This window comes from Gigantopelta aegis, chromosome 4 (assembly GCF_016097555.1).
Source record: "Gigantopelta aegis isolate Gae_Host chromosome 4, Gae_host_genome, whole genome shotgun sequence".
In the NCBI taxonomy this organism is placed as follows: domain Eukaryota; kingdom Metazoa; phylum Mollusca; class Gastropoda; order Neomphalida; family Peltospiridae; genus Gigantopelta; species Gigantopelta aegis.
This window is the reverse complement of record NC_054702.1, coordinates 32,402,513-32,424,650: the sequence shown is the minus strand read 5'-3', so window position 1 is coordinate 32,424,650 and position 22,138 is coordinate 32,402,513. Positions and strand designations below refer to the sequence as shown.

General features: G+C 36.0%; 1 protein-coding gene across 1 annotated transcript in view; it reads left to right on the top strand.

The window, feature by feature from the left end:
* LOC121370395 (apoptosis-stimulating of p53 protein 1-like) overlaps positions 1-22,138 on the top strand; it is a 119,513-nt gene that overhangs the window by 35,849 nt on the left and 61,526 nt on the right. The window contains exon 4 of the mRNA XM_041495584.1: positions 2,060-2,118. Within this exon, the coding sequence (XP_041351518.1) occupies positions 2,060-2,118 (59 nt within the window). The remainder of the gene's footprint in view (positions 1-2,059; positions 2,119-22,138) is intronic.

The window sequence follows — 22,138 nt, the reverse complement described above, 5'->3', positions numbered from 1 at the left end:
CACGCTGTCCTATGCACATACCTCAGCTAACTGGGCTGTCTGTCTAGGACAGTGGATTAGTAGTTTGTTAGTGAAAAAAAACCTGTGTAGTGGCGATACACCTACCCTCTGAGTCGTTAAACTCACTCTGGGTGGGAGCTGGTACCGGGATGCGAACCCAATACCTACCAGCCTTTAGTCTGGTGGCTTAACCACTATAGCACTGAGGCTGGTTTGATGTGTGTGTATCATACATGTAGTCAGTGTGAACCATCCAGCTGCTCTCTGACTTGTCACAGTCACATCTTATTTACCTTTCCCTCGTCAATATTTGGAACAGAAATCTTTTAAGCATGTTAAACATTGACGTCATAAATTAAAATTTAAATTTAAAAAAACAATGAATATGATTAATACATTTTCCAGTCATTATGCATACTAGTTTACTGAGTGTATTTCTAAAGATTTTTTATTTTTTAAAATGTTTTAAATATTTATTTTCATTGTTTATATTTTCTGTTGGTGTTCGTGTGTGCGTCAATACTTCCCTCTGCACAAGATGTTACATTATTGCAATCATGTGCCAAGAACAGAGGCTTAGATACACTGGGAATGTCAAACAAGACCCCGACTGCCTCGGAAATTTGTTTTTCTTGGCTTCCATAATCACGAGAAAGCCCTTGCCAAAAATCAAGACATTGTCACATGTGTCGTGTTTTTATCGGTTACAACAAGACACGCTGTTTCCATCGGTTACAACAAGACACGCTGTTTTCATCGGAAGTACCAAAATTTATACATGTAGATGATTGTTGGAAGAAAGAAAGAAAGAAATAATAATAACTTTTTGAGGATGTCTATACTGCTGTCAGTTACTCATTGTGTTGTGTTTGAAATGTTTTCTGCTACCAAGTTGACTCATTTTCCTGGCCGATTCGTTTTGTGTTAATAAGTGATTTCACATAATGAGAGCAGGTAGGTTTGGCTACTTTGTTTTTATAGGAGTGAGTGAGTAAGTAAGTAAGTGAGTGAGTGAGTTAATGAGCAGGTGTGGATTGAGGAGGGATCAAGGGACAATTTTTTTTTTTTTTACACTTAGTTTAAAGTGCATTCACTGTTAATATACAATTTCCGTTTAAGTAGTTGTATGTAGACTCCCCTCCCCTGGCAAAAATATATTTTGTGTTAGGGCAGGTAGGAGTTAATGAGTTAGTTTTGAGTGTGAGTGAGTGAGCAAGTGAATGAGCGATTTAGTGAATTAAGGGGGGAATCAAGGGACAAAAAAAAATTGTTTACACTTCTTTTAAAGTGCATTCACTGCTAATATACAAATTCCATTTAAGTAGTTGCATGTAGACCCCCACCCCCCTGCAAAAATACATGAATCTGCACCTGGTGAGTGAGTAGATGGTAATAATAATAATAATAATAAATTCTTTATTTAGTGAGGGTTACAAAGTTAGCAAAAGCTAATCTTCCCTGAGGCCCTCAGATACAAACAATACAGAATTACAATACATACATTTACGAACAAATAGAAAATACATATATGACAATAAACATATGTACAAATGATATTATTTTAGAAAATATTTCTTGAGTCTATATTTAAAAACAGCAGTATTTGGCGATGATCGGATAGCTTTAGGTACTTGATTCCAAATCCAATCACTATTACATGACATGTTTATTAGTTCTCTTTCTCTTGAAAAGGTGCTGGATGTAGTCTTGTGGTATAGCACTCACCTGCTATGTGATTGATCTCATGATTCATCAATCTAGAACGACTTTTGGTTTTTCCCATTCTAATTAGTGCTTCATGACATGACATGGTACATCTAAAGCTGTGATATGTACTGTCCTGTCTATGTTAAAATACATGTAAGATATTTCTTGCAGATTTTTTTGGTAGGAATAGTTTATGTGGTAACAGCAGGTTTTGTAAGTTTCTCTCTTGACAAAGTGTCCAAAAAATGTGTGTTGGACTCCAAATAGCTGTAGTTTAAAATGTGCTGAGGTGTTGTTAAACAAAAATTATTTTCCATTTCTAAAGAAGTAAAACAGTTGATATTTGTTGCAGGTCGACGTTCCCATTTAAGGAGAGGAAGAGAGACACCACTCTCCCAGCAAAGAGCTGTGGTAAGTAGAAAACGTTTTTATGGAGACTGCAGATCTTACACGAAAATATTGAGATCTTATGTTTTCAGAACTGGTTACATCTTTATCTTACCCAGAAGAAAAGAAAAAAATATATATTAAGGACTTAGGTCTCACCTTACATTTTACAACACAAATATTTTTACAAACAATGACAAAAATATAATTATTTATTATTATATGTTATATATATTCACCTGACCCTTGATTTTTGCAAACTGTTGGTTAACACTAACCACCCATGGTTACATTTTAACTACAGATTAGAAACCGAGAAGCTCAAATGTTGGGTAGGGCTAACTATAGGTTAAAAAACCCAGGTTGAAACAAAACAAGTTGTGATCAGTGAACAGTTGTCTAATCATTCAGTATTTAAGAATAGCACTCACATAACTTTTATTAATTATTTTTCAATGATAATATAATAAATTCACATAAATAATAATTACCAGTATAAACTTTTTCATTTATTTTATTAGTTTATAAACATATTTCTTAGTCTATAAACAATTAGTTGTTATGTTACACAGACACACACACTCACACATTTTATCTTTTCTCGCTTTCTCTTCTCTTTCTTTCTATCTTTCTTTTACATATTTAATTTCATTTGTAAATGTGACATGCTAAATACATGAATGTTAAAATAAAAACAACCATTTATTAAGGTGCATTTTCATGCCTCTAAAAATACCAGGAACAATTCTTTTGTTCATGTGTCATTCATAAAAGTCTAGTTTTGCATAATCAATCTTTCATTCACGCATTATATTTAGGTAATGATTTACATGATAAAAACATGTTATAAATGCAAAATAAAATGACATGAGTTTCCTGAAATTATTTGGTGTAATCCATAAATGGGTTATACAAATTTTAAATTCTTTGAGTCTTTATTTTTCACAAACAATTTGTATAGCATGATTATTATTTTCATTATTTGTCAATAGTTTATAAAGTCACTTTATTTCACAGTTAAACTTTTTTTTTTCTTGGTACATGTATGAAAAAAAAGAAAATAGCTGTGTTGACATTATTTGACATACCATTTGCTTCAAGTTGATCTTGCTAAGTATTGTGAAACACTGGCATGCAAGGCTAAAGCAAATGTGAAAAACATGCTAAGATAATTTGTTAGCATACCCATTCAGTGGTTCTTTAATGTTTTTGGTTCTACGGGATCACAAATGTGTCCATTCAGTTTGTTTTCACATATTTGCAGTTCAGTTACTGTGTAAATGTGGGTATGGCAAGGTTAATGGAAATCCTCAAAGTGACTGATTCTTGACTTGTCTTGGTATGTTCAAACAAATGATAATTGGGCTTGGATTATCGGAAAAGCTAAGAATTGGGGACATAGGCATTTTGACTTGGCAGCAACCTCCAAATGACGTTATCTCCCGTTGTGCTTATCTTCTGTTATTTGTTGAATATTCAGTGCTTGCGTTCTTGTTGCGTTCTGTTATGCGACAGTTGTAAAGTGTTTGATCATGAATTCTTATCTTAAGTTTTGTAGGAAAACATGTAGGCCTACTCTGTACATTGATTATTTACTCTTTTTTTTCTCTTTTTTATGTCTTCAGTCTACTTTACTGGTGAATAGCATAACCCAGAGTAATTTAAAGCAAGCAAACATAAAATTTAACATTAAAATATATATATATATTCACAAGGATAGCTCTAGCTGATAGTAAAGTTTTATACTAGTAAATTACTGTATACCAAAAACTAAACAAAAACAAACTAAATTCCACTAAAACAACTAAATAGTGTTCTCCATCTTCAGTTGTCTTTGAAATTCTCAAATAGTCAATTCCACTAGTGGTAGAAATACCCCTACTGCTAAATTACTTTTAATAAAATAAAAAAATAGAGTTCCTAAACTTAATCTATATACTGCAATTAAGCTCTGGGAGAAGGTAAGAAAATCTTAAACTTTTAACACTGAATATTAATCCATGCAGTAAGATATTACATAGTAATCAGACTCAGTCAGTGGCATAGGAAGGTGCCAAAAAGTTAAGGGGGGGGGGGGGGGCACACTTTTATATTTACACACTTTCACACTATTATACAGCAAATATAAAGCAAAATATCTGAAAAGTGGGGTGAGCATATGCCTCCCGCTTTACCACCCCCCCCCCCCCCCCCCCCCCGCTTCCTACGCCAGTGTCAGTACCTCAAAAAACAATTGAAAATTACAGTAGTGAACCCTGCTGAATGTTTGCACTGATCTGACCCAGAGACCAGTGAGAAACATCAAAGGTATTATTAAACTGTCTGAATCAGCAGCAGCATGGAATATCTCAAATATCAGTAACAATTTTCACTCTGTTCTGAGATGTGAGACCGGTCTGTGAAGTAACTGGTTACAACTTGGGTAGCAGTGTAAAATCTGTCAAACTCTATCTAAATACGACTGATACTCTTATTAGTATTGACATTTAATTTAAAAAGAAATAATATTTAAGTTACTTGTATAAAAATGTGTTTGTGTGTGTGTGTGCATTTGTGTGTGTATGAGTGTGTGTATGTGTGTGTGTGTGTGTGTGTGTGTGTGTGTGTGTGTTCATTTGTGTGTATGTGTGTATATGTATGTGCATGCATGTGGTGTGTATGTGTGTGTACTGCCTGTGTCCAGGTGTTTGTTAGGTTTCCTGTAAACATATATCATAGTTACATCATTTTACAACTCTTTAAAACTTGAAAATATGAAGCTGTACTGTATATATACATATATTTCATCAAGTAAAAGGTGATCTATTTCTTCTTCTTGTCCATATTAGTAAACAGATAGGCCATATTATAGAAATGTCAGTTGTGTACAATTTACTATCCATTTTTGTTTTTATTTAAAATATAGAAAGATTGATTTCAAATATTGTATTAATGGGTCTCCACTTCCACCAACACCCATAAGAATGTGGAGTGGAGTTTGGGTTTTAAAAATATGAGTAATGAAATAAAGCAGATTCTAATTCAAATGAATCTTTAAAAAAAAAAATTAATATATGTAGTACCTTAAAGGGACACACCCTAGTTACGGCTAGTTGTTAACCATTACGGCGTTGTTTTTCGCTATTAAACCCATTTTTTCAATAATAAAATTGCAATTTACTTACCGTTTATTATTTAGAATATACATTTCCATTCACCTGAAGTGTTTTTTGGTAATCCTGGTAATCCTGGTGTTTGTAATACCACAAACTGCATTTTTCGTATTTCTGAAAAACGGACGCACGTTTGAGAAAAAACGTTGAGCAGACAAGGTCTAATCTATTTTTAGACGGGATATTTCCATTTCAATGTCACAGACGTTGGTATACCACGTGACCGTTATCATTTTGGTTCGGTTTGTTTTCTCGTGCACGGTTCGCGCAATCAACATCCGATTTGTTGTTGTTCATTTGTGAGATTTTTCTTCACAGTTCATGAACATTTTCAGTAACAATAAAGTTCAGACAAGTAAGTATCTCAATACAAAATGTTACAAACCCTTAAAACCAATAATTTTGCTAAGTCCTACGATATCTGGAGAGGGGATACAAACCAGGACAGAACAGTTGGAACATGTCCAGGAAAGGTGAAAAGAACGCACCCCAAGTCTGAAATTTGTCGTGACGTAGGCATTGTTGTGCTTCGAGTGACCTCTACCAGTGACATCAGAATACAAACTTTCAAAATTATTTCAAGCAATTGGGACATGTGGATTCCCATGGTATTTATCGATATAAAACCTGCTTTTTCACTCCATTTGATAAAAACGTGATCTAAGTGTGTTACATGTTTGTAGATTAACCAAATTATAATTTATTTTCGCTGGATGGAACTAGAGTGTGCGGCTTTAATAAATTTTTGTGATGTTAGCCTAGCATTTTTATTTCTTTATTTTGATCTAGATAATTTGCAATTTGGGTGGGGGGAGAAACAAAAAACAAACTTGCAATTAAAAACATTTTATTGCTAAAAAAAGAAGAAGATTAGGGCACAAGTTTGGTGACATATAAAACTCTTCAATATATACATGCAATATAAGTGACAACAAAACATGTACCGTATATATTAACAACTTAATTTTAAAACCCATAGCCAAGGTTTAAAAAAAAAAGATTATTATAGTCAGGTAAAGCTGTGGGGATGAGTTTAAGTTTAAAGCATTGTGCTGTGTAATGAACTGTATTGTGTTCACACTTCCATTGTGGAGAGTTCAGAAGTCATCCTTATGCCATGTGTATTCGTATGCTCCAGTGAGTGTTGCCAATGGTAAATTTGTGATTTATTTGTGAGAAGTGTAACATCAGACTACAGTGAATGGGGCACTGGGGAAGAACACTAGAAAGGGTCACCAGACTTCACATGGCATTAGTCATTCAAATTACTGGCAGGCTTGTCTGAGAACTTGCACTGGCCTCAGTGGCGCAGTGGTTAAGCCATCGGACTACAGGCTGGTAGGTACAGGGTTCACAGCCCGGTACCAGCTCCAACCCACAGCGAGTTCTTAACAGCTCAATGGGTAGATGTAAGGCCACTTATACCCTCTTCTCTCTCTCACTAACCAAGTAACAAGTAATCCACTGTCCTGGACAGACAGCCCAGATAGCTGAGGTGTGTGCCCAGGACAGTGTGCTTGAACCTTAATTGGATATAAGCAGGAAAATAAGTTGAAATGAAATTAATCAATGAGAACTTGCTTACTTTGATATGAGTGTGTGCATTCATACAAGAATACCGGCCTCGGTGGCATCGTGGCAGGCCATCGGTCTACAGGCTGGTAGGTACTGGGTTCGGATCCCAGTCGAGGCATGGGATTTTTAATCCAGATACCGACTCCAAACCCTGAGTGAGTGCTCCTCAAGGCTCAATGGGTAGGTGTAAACCACTTGCACCGACCAGTGATCCATAACTGGTTCAACAAAGGCCATGGTTTGTGTTATCCAGCCTGTGGGAAGCGCAAATAAAAGATCCCTTGCTGCTAATCGGAAGAGTAGCCCATGTAATGGCGACAGCGGGTTTCCTCTCAAAATCTGTGTGGTCCTTAACCATATGTCTGACACCATATAACCGTAAATAAAATGTGTTGAGTGCGTCGTTAAATAAAACATTTCTTTCTTTCTTCATACAAGAATGTAAGGGCAGGATGTAGCCCATTGTTAAAGTGCTTGCTTGATGTGTGTGGTTTAGGATTGATTCCCATTGGTGGGCCCATTGTTAAAGTGCTTGCTTGATGTGTGTGGTTTAGGATTGATTCCCATTGGTGGGCCCATTGTTAAAGTGCTTGCTTGATGTGTGTGGTTTAGGATTGATTCCCGTTGGTGGGCCCATTGTTAAAGTGCTTGCTTGATGTGTGTGGTTTAGGATTGATTCCCGTCGGTGGGCCCATTGTTAAAGTGCTTGCTTGATGTGTGTGGTTTAGGATTGATTCCCATTGGTGGGCCCATTGTTAAAGTGCTTGCTTGATGTGTGTGGTTTAGGATTGATTCCCGTTGGTGGGCCCATTGTTAAAGTGCTTGCTTGATGTGTGTGGTTTAGGATTGATTCCCGTCGGTGGGCCCATTGTTAAAGTGCTTGCTTGATGTGTGTGGTTTAGGATTGATTCCCATTGGTGGGCCCATTGTTAAAGTGCTTGCTTGATGTGTGTGGTTTAGGATTGATTCCCGTCGGTGGGCCCATTGTTAAAGTGCTTGCTTGATGTGTGTGGTTTAGGATTGATTCCCATTGGTGGGCCCATTGTTAAAGTGCTTGCTTGATGTGTGTGGTTTAGGATTGATTCCCATTGGTGGGCCCATTGTTAAAGTGCTTGCTTGATGTGTGTGGTTTAGGATTGATTCCCGTTGGTGGGCCCATTGTTAAAGTGCTTGCTTGATGTGTGTGGTTTAGGATTGATTCCCGTCGGTGGGCCCATTGTTAAAGTGCTTGCTTGATGTGTGTGGTTTAGGATTGATTCCCATTGGTGGGCCCATTGTTAAAGTGCTTGCTTGATGTGTGTGGTTTAGGATTGATTCCCATTGGTGGGCCCATTGTTAAAGTGCTTGCTTGATGTGTGTGGTTTAGGATTGATTCCCATTGGTGGGCCCATTGTTAAAGTGCTTGCTTGATGTGTGTGGTTTAGGATTGATTCCCATTGGTGGGCCCATTGTTAAAGTGCTTGCTTGATGTGTGTGGTTTAGGATTGATTCCCATTGGTGGGCCCATTGTTAAAGTGCTTGCTTGATGTGTGTGGTTTAGGATTGATTCCCATTGGTGGGCCCATTGTTAAAGTGCTTGCTTGATGTGTGTGGTTTAGGATTGATTCCCGTCGGTGGGCCCATTGTTAAAGTGCTTGCTTGATGTGTGTGGTTTAGGATTGATTCCCATTGGTGGGCCCATTGTTAAAGTGCTTGCTTGATGTGTGTGGTTTAGGATTGATTCCCATTGGTGGGCCCATTGTTAAAGTGCTTGCTTGATGTGTGTGGTTTAGGATTAATTCCCATTGGTGGGCCCATTGTTAAAGTGCTTGCTTGATGTGTGTGGTTTAGGATTGATTCCCGTCGGTGGGCCCATTGTTAAAGTGCTTGCTTGATGTGTGTGGTTTAGGATTGATTCCCATTGGTGGGCCCATTGTTAAAGTGCTTGCTTGATGTGTGTGGTTTAGGATTGATTCCCATTGGTGGGCCCATTGTTAAAGTGCTTGCTTGATGTGTGTGGTTTAGGATTGATTCCCATTGGTGGGCCCATTGTTAAAGTGCTTGCTTGATGTGTGTGGTTTAGGATTGATTCCCGTCGGTGGGCCCATTGTTAAAGTGCTTGCTTGATGTGTGTGGTTTAGGATTGATTCCCATTGGTGGGCCCATTGTTAAAGTGCTTGCTTGATGTGTGTGGTTTAGGATTGATTCCCATTGGTGGGCCCATTGTTAAAGTGCTTGCTTGATGTGTGTGGTTTAGGATTGATTCCCATTGGTGGGCCCATTGTTAAAGTGCTTGCTTGATGTGTGTGGTTTAGGATTAATTCCCATTGGTGGGCCCATTGTTAAAGTGCTTGCTTGATGTGTGTGGTTTAGGATTGATTCCCATTGGTGGGCCCATTGTTAAAGTGCTTGCTTGATGTGTGTGGTTTAGGATTGATTCCCATTGGTGGGCCCATTGGGCTAATTCTCGTTCCAGCCAGTGTACCATGACTGGTATATCAAAAGAATTGGTATGTGCTATCCCGTCTGTGTAACAGTACCTATAAAAGATGTAAGAGAGAAATTTCATTCAAATTACATTTGAATTTGAGTTACATGAAGATATTCTAATTACTTGCTGTTCAAAAGACTTTTAAAAATTAATCATATATTCTTTATGTGTAATCCATAGATAATTTAATTTTTTTTTGTTACATTGTAATTATTGGTGTTAAAAAACTCTAAAATATATAATTAATATGTTATAGAAACTTAACTTTCTAAGATGTCAAGTTTTCTCATTCTGTATCATCAGTTTGAAACCAAAAAATTATAGTTCATATTTCATTGTGAATTATTTACTTCAATATTTAACTTTTTTGCCATGTTGGATGTATTTTATTAAAAACAAAACAGAACTTTCTATAATACCAAGTCATTTCATTCAGTACTGTCATTTTAAAATAAGATAAATAGAAACACACAGTCCATAGTTCATTCTGAGTTGTTTACTGAAACATTTCACTTGTTCACCACAACGGGTATAATTACAGGCATCAAACATCTAAAATGATGGTCGGGAGACCGGGTACATTGTTCTCTAACTTTCAAGACTGGTCATTTTTCTCATACCGAGTACGTGTTGACACTAATAGAGCTTTATGAGGTGTGAGCCGCACATTTCAGATTCTGCCGAGAACACACAGAGATGGCTGTTTGCTTAACATGGGTGAATCATTTCACAACACTAATATACCAGTGTGGGAAATCTTTTCACACAAATTACTGCATCGAATCAAACATGATTTTCAGTATTGAGCTCAGAATACCAATTCGTATAGTCTCATACACTTTTCAATGACAAAATGGCTTTTGTTGCATCCATTCAGTTGTAAGCCATGCCATTATAGCCATGTTATCGAAAATATGTGGCTTGTTATATATTTAAAGAGAGTGGTATGTAAATAATTCCTTTCATATGATAAAAGTTATTCTGGATATTATTTTTACAAGTTATAATGTCTGATCTTGTAAAAGAACTGTTTTGACATTGTTCAAAAAGGTCTGATAACGATATTGACAAGGTGGTAAGAATATGAATTAATAACAATATTTTTTTAAGCAAACAAAATCAAATTTGACAGATTTGGTGCCAGACTAAATATTTTATGTCAACTTAATGTAGACAGGTTTCTTGATGAAGTAAATGTTGGCTTCACAGACTGATATCTATATGCAACTGTAAAAATTCTAACTTTTTTTTTTTTCGTTCACATTTTGAAATGAACCCTATTTACAAGAAGCTTTTTTCCCTCAATGGATTTCCAATAAATTTATCCCAAATACACAGGGAATTCATTCCAATATATTAATATCATAAGACAATCATAGGTTTCCTTTTCTAAAACAAAATATATTTGTCTGTTATTTCTTTTATGTTCATCTGGGTATGAACCAAAAAAAATCATTCGCAAACTGTGTGAATCGGTGGAGCCATCTCATATAAGTTTGCAGATGATTTGTTTTGTTCATACCCAGATGAACGTAAAAGAAATAACAGACAATACTTATAATTAAATTTGAATCATACTTGCAAATAATAACACTAAAACTTCATGCTTTTATTTTGAATTATTTTTGGTCCTTAAACAACAACGCTCAGTAAGACAACTTGCCCATATAAAATTACGTCATCAGATATGATGTTCCCTGACGACGTAATTTTTACTTTCATCGAGAATTGAACAAACTACCGTGGTAATGAATGTAATGGAAATTTAATTACTATGTTATAGATCTTAAACCTTTCAACTAAATCTGAGTATTTCCACAAGTGATTAACCCTGATGGTTGGGATGTTTTCATCACATGTTTAGAAGACTTCCCGTAAAAGCTAGGAAATAGGGTACATGATGTATGTAGAAAGTACTTCCATGTACACATAATTACAGTCATGTTCCAAGCAGTGTGGCTGCTGTTGTGACTTGTAGGTGCTCAATCTCAACTCACTAATATACTTTCTAAACAACTGATGTCCTACTCCATTTCAAAGATGGATGAGTATTTTGAATAGTTTTTGGCTTCAGTCCCATTAAAAAGGGCAGTCAGAGGTAAAAGCGAGACTATCAAAGTGAACCAGCATAAATAGCTCGGGAAATAGCGTAGATACTTGTGGAATGTTGTTAACAATTAATCATGTCGTGAGATTTCCCATTTATTACCTGAGATTTGATCAACCCTGGTGTTTATTTTTTTTTATTCAACCCAGATAACTCTGTTAGGCTGTGCTTTCTCAACGACTTCGGGTGTTACGCTTTTTAATCTATAGTGGCTTTGTATTACACTGATATATGCATATCATTGTATTTGATGTGTGTGTGTGTTACAGCATTAATTATATGTTAAAATGAAAAATTAATTCTCGACACATACAGTTCTTTGGTTACAACCGGTGGTGTTTGTGTGTTTGAATTTTACTTTTTCACTGGTTTAAATAACAGGATTGGTTAACTTTTTAAAACTGAGGCAGGATGTGACTCAGTGGTTGAGTGATAAGTTGCAGGATCAATTGCCTTCAATGGATTCAGGTTTTACCCCATCCATGATATGTCCTGTTCTACACATAAAAATAGCATATAAAACATTCCTTGCTACTTAAGTGGGCCAGTGGAAGCAGGTTTCCGCTCTTTCTCTCTTGATCAAGTGTTAAAAATCCCCACATCATATAGCCATTGTTTAAAATGTGCTAAGGTGCCATTCAACAAATTTTCCTTCCTTTCCACACTAAGATTATAAAAACAAACAACCTCATTATTTAAGTTGAAAAGTTAAAGTTTGTTTTGTTTAACACCACCACTAGATGTCAAACATTTGGTAATTCTGTCTTAGAGAGGAAACCCACTACATTTGTCCATTAGTAGCAAGGGATATTTTATATGCACCATCCCACATACTACACCTTTGACATACCAGTCATGGATGTACTGGCTGGGATGAGATATAGCTCAATGGGCCCACTGACAGGGGTCGATCCTAGACTGACTGTGCATCAGGGGAGCACTTCACCACTGGGCTTCGTCCTACTCCCACTATTTAAGGGGATTTATCACTCTCTCTCCCCATCACTGAGACCAGTTCAAGGTGAATCATTTTTATCTCCCTTTAGCTTGTGATTTTTCTAGTATCAATATGGTAATACCTTAAATGACTCCCTAAGTTTGGGGAGCAATTAACCACACCTTTCAACTGTTTTTTCATGGTGAGGTCTGAAAAAACATTTAAAAATATATACAGTGATAAAAGCCTCATTAATTTTTAATAATTATGCACCTTGATTTAATATGTAAAACTTTGAGAGGTAAAATAACTTATTTAATAAGGAGTATGTCTTTCCACAAAGTCAACCAACACACAACGATATATATGGTAACCAAGCTTTCCTCGCTTTTTTTTTGCTTTTTGTTTTGCTTTTGGTGGTGGTGTTTTTTGTTCTTTTTATGTGTGTGGTGATGTGCGGTTGCTCTCCTTTAATTTTTACCCAGCGAGAACACTGTAAAAATGTACAATATGTATGAACCCCAGTAGGGTCACTGTACTATATTCTGCGAAATAAAGCTCAGCATTTCTTGAGACACGGTAAAGTGTAAAGTGGCAAGTGTTTACCGAATGAGTTTGATTAAACATGCATGCAACGTGGAGTAATATTGCCACAGTTTGAAGGAAGAGATTGTTTGCTCTCGTATTTGCGCCAACATGTTTGAAAGCATTACAGACATGTTACAAAACATTCAAATCATGCTTTTACTGGGCTGAATGAAAAAAACTAACAACATGGTTCTGTTTTGGTTTTGTCCTGGGGGTTTTTCTCCCCTATATATTTGTGTATCAGTTTAATTTCCTTTGGGAATACTAAAGTTTGTTTATGTTCTTTAATAAGGTATACAGTTCAATACAAATTATGTAAAAAAAATTTTTTACTAATAATAATTAAAAGATTTCAAATATGTATTTGATGAAAATAATTTCATAATTCCTGCCAATATAGTGTTAAGAGTTCAGAGGGTTCAAACAAAGCTAAAATTATCGGTATCATGTAACTTTGTACCATTTTAAGGTCTAAGGTATATACGTCTTCCCTCAAACTACACCCAAATGCAAAATAAACTTTAATCCTATAGGGGGTGGGACGTAGCCCAATGGTAAAGTGCTCGCAATATGCACGGTCGGTTTAGGATCGATCGCCATTGGTGGCCTCATTGGGCTATTTCTTGTCCCAGGCAGCCAGTGCTCCACAACTGGTGTAACAAAGGCTGTGGTATGTACTATCCTGTCTGTGGGATGGTACATATAAAAGATCCCTTGCTGCTAATCGAAAAAGAGTAGCCCATGAAGTGGCATCAGTGGGTTTCCTCTCTCTATATCTGTGTGGTCCTTTACCTTATGACACCATATAACTGTAAATAAAATGTGTTGAGTGCGTCGTTAAATAAAACATTTTCTTCTAATCCTATACACATATATATAGAGAAGACAAAGATGACCCAACATAGATATCAACACTCAAAATCTGTTCACTTGTTCTGCTCACCAAAGTGTTTTCTTGTGGCATCATATCTGATATAATCTGGTGGCAACATATCAGATATAATTTGGTGGCAGCATATGTGATATAATATAGTGGCAGCATATCTGATATAATATAGTGGCAACATATCTGATATAATATAGTGGTAACATATCTGATATAATATAGTGGCAACATATCTGATATAATATAGTGGCAACATATCTGATATAATATAATGGCAACATATCTGATATAATATAGTGGTAACATATATGGTATAAACTGGTGGCAACATATCTGATATAATATAGTGGCAACATATCTGATATAATATAGTGATAACATGTATAATCTGGTGTCAACATATCTGATATAATCTTGTGGCAGCATATCTGATATAATCTTGTGGCAGCATATCTGATATAATCTTGTGGTAGCATATCTGATATAATCTTGTGGCAGCATATCTGATATAATCTGGTGGCAGTGTATGTGATATAATATAGTGGTAACATATATGGTATAATCTAGTGGCAACATGTGATATAATCTTGTGGCAACATATCTGATATAATATAGTGGTAACATATATGGTATCAACTGGTGGCAACATATCTGATGTAATCTTGGTGCAGCATATCTGATATAATGTTGTGGCAGCGTGTTTGATATAATCTGGTGGCTGTATATCTGGTATAATCAGGTGATGCGCTTTTCTCTCTCACCAACAAATTACCTCATGTCAACAACAACCTGCTGTCTCTCAGTTTCTGCAAACAATGAAAACAAGATGTTCTCCTGGACATCTGGACAAAAAGCAACAGGTTTTCCACATTGATTCCTTTGTTTTGCAAAAAATAGGGTTTTCGAAATGTGGGCTTCACTTGTAAAAAATGGAATTGGTGATTGTTTTGAGTATGTTGATGGTTGATTTTTTTAGGTTTTAATTATATTTTTTGTAAGAATTTGACAATACATGGTCCATAACAGGACATACATATCAAAATTAAACATAGTTTAGAGGGAGGCATTTTATATTATGGGATTTTTTTTCTATTCTATTTTATAATCTTCCTCCTAAGCCTGATCATATTTTACCGCTTCCTGACATTTATTTGTATTCCAATAACAATTAATCCTTTGATTTTTATTATTGCTCACCCATTCTGCCAAAAACATATTGGTGAATTGTGAAGATTTATGATCAGAATTATTGTGCATGTCAGAAGTTAAATGAACTTGAAGTCTGTGGATCTGTGGCTTCAAAAAGGTTGGGTTTAAACTGAAGTGGAAATACAAACCGGTATTATTCACAAAAGTGTTTCAGATCTAATGTATCATATCCATTGAACTGTGGACAACTGAAGGTTCTTGTGAAGCCCAGTTCACAAGCTTTATTTGCTTAACCTGGCTTTCAGTAGATTAATAGAAATATTTAATGTGAAGCTAATGGGCTGTTTGCTTTATGAAATGACCATTGATCACGTATTGATGAAAGCGCACTCCTGGGAACACACCAAGGAACTCAACTGGAGTCTAAATCTCTTGAGCCACATACAAATTAATTTGGTTCACTATGTCCTGTCGTAATGGATGAAGTATGTAGCCGGTGATTGTTTAGGCCATAGCTGTCCATAACATCAATAAGCAGCTTTTATTAATGGCACTATTCACTAATATAGTTAGTTTGGTCATTGATCTGTTCAAAGTGACCATCAGTATATTGCTGCATACTACTGGTATTCTGTTCTAACTTCTATATTCTTTATATGAAGAGTTCAGGCGCAAAAACTGATAAACATAATTTTATCCAAAAACCAACTTCTACTACCATTACTCGCTTCAAGGCATTATGTTCTGATTTTCATACTCGTTTGTTTACATTTTGTCCCTATATTGTTAAGAGTTCAGGAGCAAAAAAACGATAAACGTAATTTTAACCAAAAACCAACTTCTACTACCATTACTCGCTTCAAGGCATTATGTTCTGATTTTCATACTCGTTTGTTTACATTTTGTCCCTATATTGTTAAGAGTTCAGGAGCAAAAAACCGATAAACGTAATTTTAACCAAAAACAAACTTCTACTACCATTACTCGCTTCAAGGCATTATGTTCTGATTTTCATACTCGTTTGTTTACATTTTGTCCCTATATTGTTAAGAGTTCAGGAGCAAAAAAAACGATAAACGTACGTACCATTACTCGCTTCAAGGCATTATGTTCTGATTTTCATACTCGTTTGTTTACATTTTGTCCCTATATTGTTAAGAGTTCAGGAGCAAAAAAACGATAAACGTAATTTTAACCAAAAACCAACTTCTACTACCATTACTCGCTTCAAGGCATTATGTTCTGATTTTCATACTCGTTTGTTTACATTTTGTCCCTATATTGTTAAGAGTTCAGGAGCAAAAAAACGATAAACGTAATTTTAACCAAAAACAAACTTCTACTACCATTACTCACTTCAAGGCATTATTTTCTGATTTTCATACTCGTTTGTTTACATTTTGTCCCTATATTGTTAAGAGTTCAGGAGCAAAAAAACGATAAACGTAATTTTAACCAAAAACAAACTTCTACTACCATTACTCACTTCAAGGCATTATTTTCTGATTTTCATACTCATGTTTTTAAAATTCTGTCCTTTATTTATTTTACTTATTTCAATTTGATATGTTTTACATAGAAAGCATAACAAAAAACTCTTTTTTACAGAAAATTACTAAAATGGATTTATCGGTTTTTGCATATGAACTCCTCATTGGGACGGGACGTAGCCCAGTGGTAAAGCGCTCGCTTGATGTGCAGTAGGTCTGGGATCAATCCCCATCGGTGGGCCCATTGGGCTATTTCTCGCTCCAGCCAGTGCACCACGACTGGTATATCAAAGGCCATGGTATGTGCCATCCTGTCTATGGGATGGTGCATATAAAAGATCCCTTGTTCCTATGTCATGTTCAGGTTCTGTTGTGTGTGTCACGTCATGTTCAGGTTTTGTTGTGAGTTCTCTATTATGTTCAGGTTCTGTTGTGAGTGCTATGTCATGTTCAGTTTCTGTTGCAAGCGACTGGATAAAGGCCGTGGTATGTGCTGTCCTGTGTGGGGAAGTGCATATAAAAGATACATTATAAAAAATATAGCGGGTTTCCTCTGATGACTATGAGTCATAATTACCAAATGTTTGACATCCAATAGCCGATGATTAATTAATTAATGTGCTCTAGTGGTGTTGTTAAACAAAACAAACAAATAAACTGGTGCAAGTGCTATGTCATGTTCATTTTCTATGGTGATTATTTTCTCATGTTCAGCTTTTTGCTATGTTATGTTCAGGTCTTGTTGTCATTGATGTGCCAGGTTCTGTTGTGTATGCTATATATCATGTTCAGGTCCTGTTGTGTGAGCTATGTCATGTTCAGGTCCTGCTGTGTGTGCTATGTCATGTTCAGTTTATGTTGTGTGTGCTATGTCATGTTCAGCTTCTGTTATGCGTGCTATGTTGTGCTAATGTTTTGGTGTGTGTGTTGTGTCATGTTCACGTTCAACATCCTGTTGCTTAGCTTAGCTTAGTAACTGATTTAACGTGTCCATAGTCCATATACCACTAGGGTTTCGAACACGCCTATCCCAAGTCCGGCCTCCGATAGGATCGGGGGTCTGACTCAGGACAGGGATATTCTGTTGCAAATATTTGTTAACTGTAAATTTAAGTTAATCAAAGTTCCTAGATCTTGCTATCGTTTTGTTGAGGTCACATTCACTTTATTCGCCTTTTAACCTTACATCTGATTACACTGTCTTTTGTTACTGGACTTTGTCCTGGATGACTTACAATAACGTTTGTATGTGCAATATTGTTAATCCATAATGCCTACCGTACATGAGGGCAATCCTGTAGATCTTCAAAGGCAGCTGAAAGGCGGAACTTGATCACCGTAACATATAATTAAATACATGTACATCCAAAATCAGTGTGATTATGCTTGCACTTTGGTTGTGTATGCCACATACAACATTATGAATTAAAATTGTATCTACAGATACAAATTACATGTTGGAAACTTTTCTTCAATTAAAAACATTTCAAAATAGATATTTGTTTTTCAAGAAAATTCACCAAAACATGTTTATTATTATAATTATGGTGCACATAAAATAGCAAACCATACAAACATTAATGTTACTGCAATTCCTATTTATATATACAGACACCATTCTTGTCTGTTGCCAAATGGTTCATTGCATGCAGTACCAAATGTTTTTCTTAAATAGACCAGGCTCTCACAACCACAAAAGTCATATTATTTTTAGGATTCAAGCACATAAAAATATTGACGTTACGTATGCTCTATTGTACTTTGCATTTGTAATTTCTATCACAGACCGATAACAAAGAATACATATGTGTCGTATTTGGCACATACGACCTATGTCAGACATAATTATATAACGAACTGTATTTAAAAATGGTGTATCTACCACACACGACCAGTTGTGTTCATATAATGGACAGCAAGCAAATCGGAGGAAAGTCGTATGTGTCAGTTACATCTATTTTTGTGCAAATTGGTATCTGTGATTCACTTACGACCATTTAAATCCTTCTGTACAAGCGATGCAATTGGGGACACAGCTACGATTTTTTGTGACAATATGTAATCGGGGATGACGATTCTGAATATGCAAAAAAGACGTTTTAGGTCACATCTGCCACTTAGACCTTTTAGCTCTCACGTGACGATGTATCCTCTATATAGCAGTCTTATTAAAATAAGATGATATTACTGTGTACATGGTCTCTGTATTTTATAATTTCATTTTTAATTTACTTCTGTGCTTATATCCAATTATGGTTCAAGCAGCTTGTCCTGGGCACACACCTCAGCTACAGGTCTCAAAATAGCAGTGATAGGGAGAGGCCTTAATATAGGCCCATGCCTGTTGGCCGATTCCGAAAACGCATATTTAATGGTTAATAAATATTGTTTAAAACCAAAAATAGCAGTGATAGGGAGAGGCATTAATATAGGCTCATGCCTGTTGGCCGATCCAAAACCGCATATTTAATGATTAATAAATATTGTTTAAACCAAAATAGCAGTGATAGGAAGAGGCCTTAATATAGGCCTGTTGGCCAATCCCGAAACCACATATTTAATGGTTAATAAATACTGTTTAAACCAAAATAGCAGTGATAGGAAGAGGCCTTAATATAGGCTCATGCCTGTTGGCCAATCCCGAAACCACATATTTAATGGTTAATAAATATTGTTTAAAATAAAAAATAGCAGTGATAGGGAGAGGCCTTAATATATAGGCTCATGCCTGTTGGCCAATCCCGAAACCACATATTTAATGGTTAATAAATATTGTTTAAACCAAAATAGCTGTGTGTGAAAAATACAAAATAGGTGAAATAGAAATTCAGCTGCTAAAAACTACACCCGAAAAATTGCAGGTCATTATTAAAGAGACAAATGTTTGTGTGATTATCTTATCTGCTGTGTTAGCTCATGAGTCTGTTATTTTTTAATTTTATAATTCTCCAAAATATATCTTGGAACTTGGAAGTCCTAATTTTTCACACACTGTCCCAAACCCTCTCTTCATCTTGTGCTGTTTTATTTCAAGAAATTAATTCATTCATTCATTTCAAATTATTTTTGTGCTTATATCCAATTAAGGTTCAAGCATGCTGTCCTGGGCACACATCTCAGCTATCTGGGCTGTCTGTCCTGGATAGTGGGTTAGTTGTTAGTTGGTTAGTGAGAGAGAAGAGGGTGTAGTGACCCATTGAGTCCTTAAGTACTTGCTCTGGGTTGGAGCCGATTCCGGGCTGTGAACCCTGTACCTACCATCCTGTAGTCCGATGGCTTAACCACTACGCCACCGAGGCCGGTTCTTACTTTTTCACACACTATCCCAAACCCTTTCTTCACCTTGTGCTGTTTTTATTTCCAGAAATTAATGGTTAGTTATCAGTGGTTAGTTAGTTAATCAGTGGTTAATTAGTTAATCAGTGGTTAGTTAGTTAGTTATCAGTGTAGTCCATTGTGATGTTAAGACTTCTTCTGAGGGGAGCTGGCAGGACTAGCTCTGGGTGATCAGAAAATATTCTCCAAATTATCTTAACTATTTTCCAACAAAATATCAATTATTACACAAATTTCCTTCACAAACTTACAATAAAATTTGCCACTTCTTAAAATTCACAATTGGAGAATTTGACGAGATGGCAAAGCTAACCCTGGCTGGTACCAGGATACGAACCCAGTACCTACCAACCGGTGGCTTATCCACTATATTTAGCCACTGATGCCAGTACTGTACAGTTTGTCTCCATGGTAAATAGTTGAGCTAATTCACTGGTATTGATTGATGATGCTCTGTGTGACATTATATAACAACTTGACTCCCTCTCCAGTTTCACAGTTGGAAGTCTAACTGTCTCTTGTTGTGGTTTCGTGGGTCACACCATTTTCTTTTCAGGTGTTGTTCTGTCTTGACCTCCATCATATTGAAAAAGGTGTCCTTTGAAAGTCTTTACAGTGTGTAATCTTGGTTACCAATATAATTTATGTAATTTTATGAGAATTTTACAAGTTTAGGCCTACTTGTTTGAAATGTCTTACTTTTAAATTTAAAGTATACTCAACAACAAAACAGGACACAAAGATTTTTAGTAGTAGCTGACCGTATATTAAAATGGCAGATCAGCAAATCAAATGTTTTAAAAGGACTGTCACATACAGTTTTCCACTGATATTGTTAAAATTAAATGGAGCTTGACAAAATAATTTTGGTCAGTACAAGTTACTAAATGGTTTTCAGATTGGACTTTGTAACAAAATACACTTCTCTCATTTTCCAAATTGAACCTTACTTTTTAACAAAATCCTGAATTGCTAATCTACATGCTGTTCATGAGCATTCTACTTCAGTGAGGGCGTCACACCACCATTACTGTCATTACTTTGTCTAGCAACTTAATATAGTCTGGTCTTGGGAATAAAGAAATTGATATAAAATACAGACATTTATTTTCAAATTTTTGTTTGATGATTACAAGAACTCTGATCTTTATAATACATGTATTTAAATAACCCTGTGATTTGAAGTTGTTTGTTATTTTTATTATTAAATAATAACAACATAGTATTTTATATGGTATAACAGCAAAATGAGCAACATTTGGGGAGGGTAACTCTAGATTTATCAGGTTACCAACTAATAGTAATTGTTCTATCGGCCTTTGGTGGTGTCATGGTTAAGCCATCGGACATAAAGCTAGTAGTTACAGGGTTCGCAGCCCAGTACCGGCTCCCATCCAGAGCGAGTTTTAACGACTGAGTGTGTAGGTATAAGACCACTACACCCTCTTCTCTCTCACTAACCACAAACAACTAACCCACTGTCCTGGACAGACAGCCCAGACAGCTGAGGTGTGTGCCCAGGAAAGCATGCTTGAACCTTAATTGGATATAAGCACAAAAATAAGTTGAAATAAAAAAAATGAAATTTAATTGTTCTGCTTAAATTGACAGTCACATGATTCTCTTGATAGTGTGCTATTTTTCACAGAATTTATTCTGACTTAGACATTGCCTTGAAATGTATGCAAAAGTAAATGATGGTGTGCAAGTTGAAAGTGTGGGAACGTTCTGTAATGTACATAATATAATCTCTGACCTCTGTGTGGTATTATTCTTATTCACACTGTCTGTCTTTCCAAAGTGTCATAACATTGGCAGACATTATGTATTTGTTTTTAGAGGTTATTGCACTCTTTCTACAGTATCACTCGTTCCCAGCTGATATACTATACAAATAAGTAAATTTGTTTTGTTTGTGGTTGCCACAACGGCATGAAGCATTGCTAATATAATAATTTTGTCTGTCTATTTGTTCATCTGTCTGTCTTTCCATTACATGTCAACACCTCTTCCGTGGAACACAATTCTTGATCCAGTAAGGTGTGTACAATGTTGGAGCTGCCAGAAGCAGTGTAAAGACAGTCAGTGTGAAAAAGCCCTCTAGGATTTCTAGTGCATTATTTTAGTCACCTACCGGTCAAACCAGAGAGGACTATATGTTTCGTCTCCACCCTTCTGTTTGTCAGTCTGTCTGTTCATCTGTTTGTTTGTCTGTCCCACAGGTAACCAGTCAATTCGTATCATAGTCATTTCGTACCATAGTCATTTCGTACCCAATTTTACCATTTCGTACCCAAGTCATTGCATACCCTGGTCATTTCGTACCATAGTTATTTGGTCATTTTGTGCCCAAG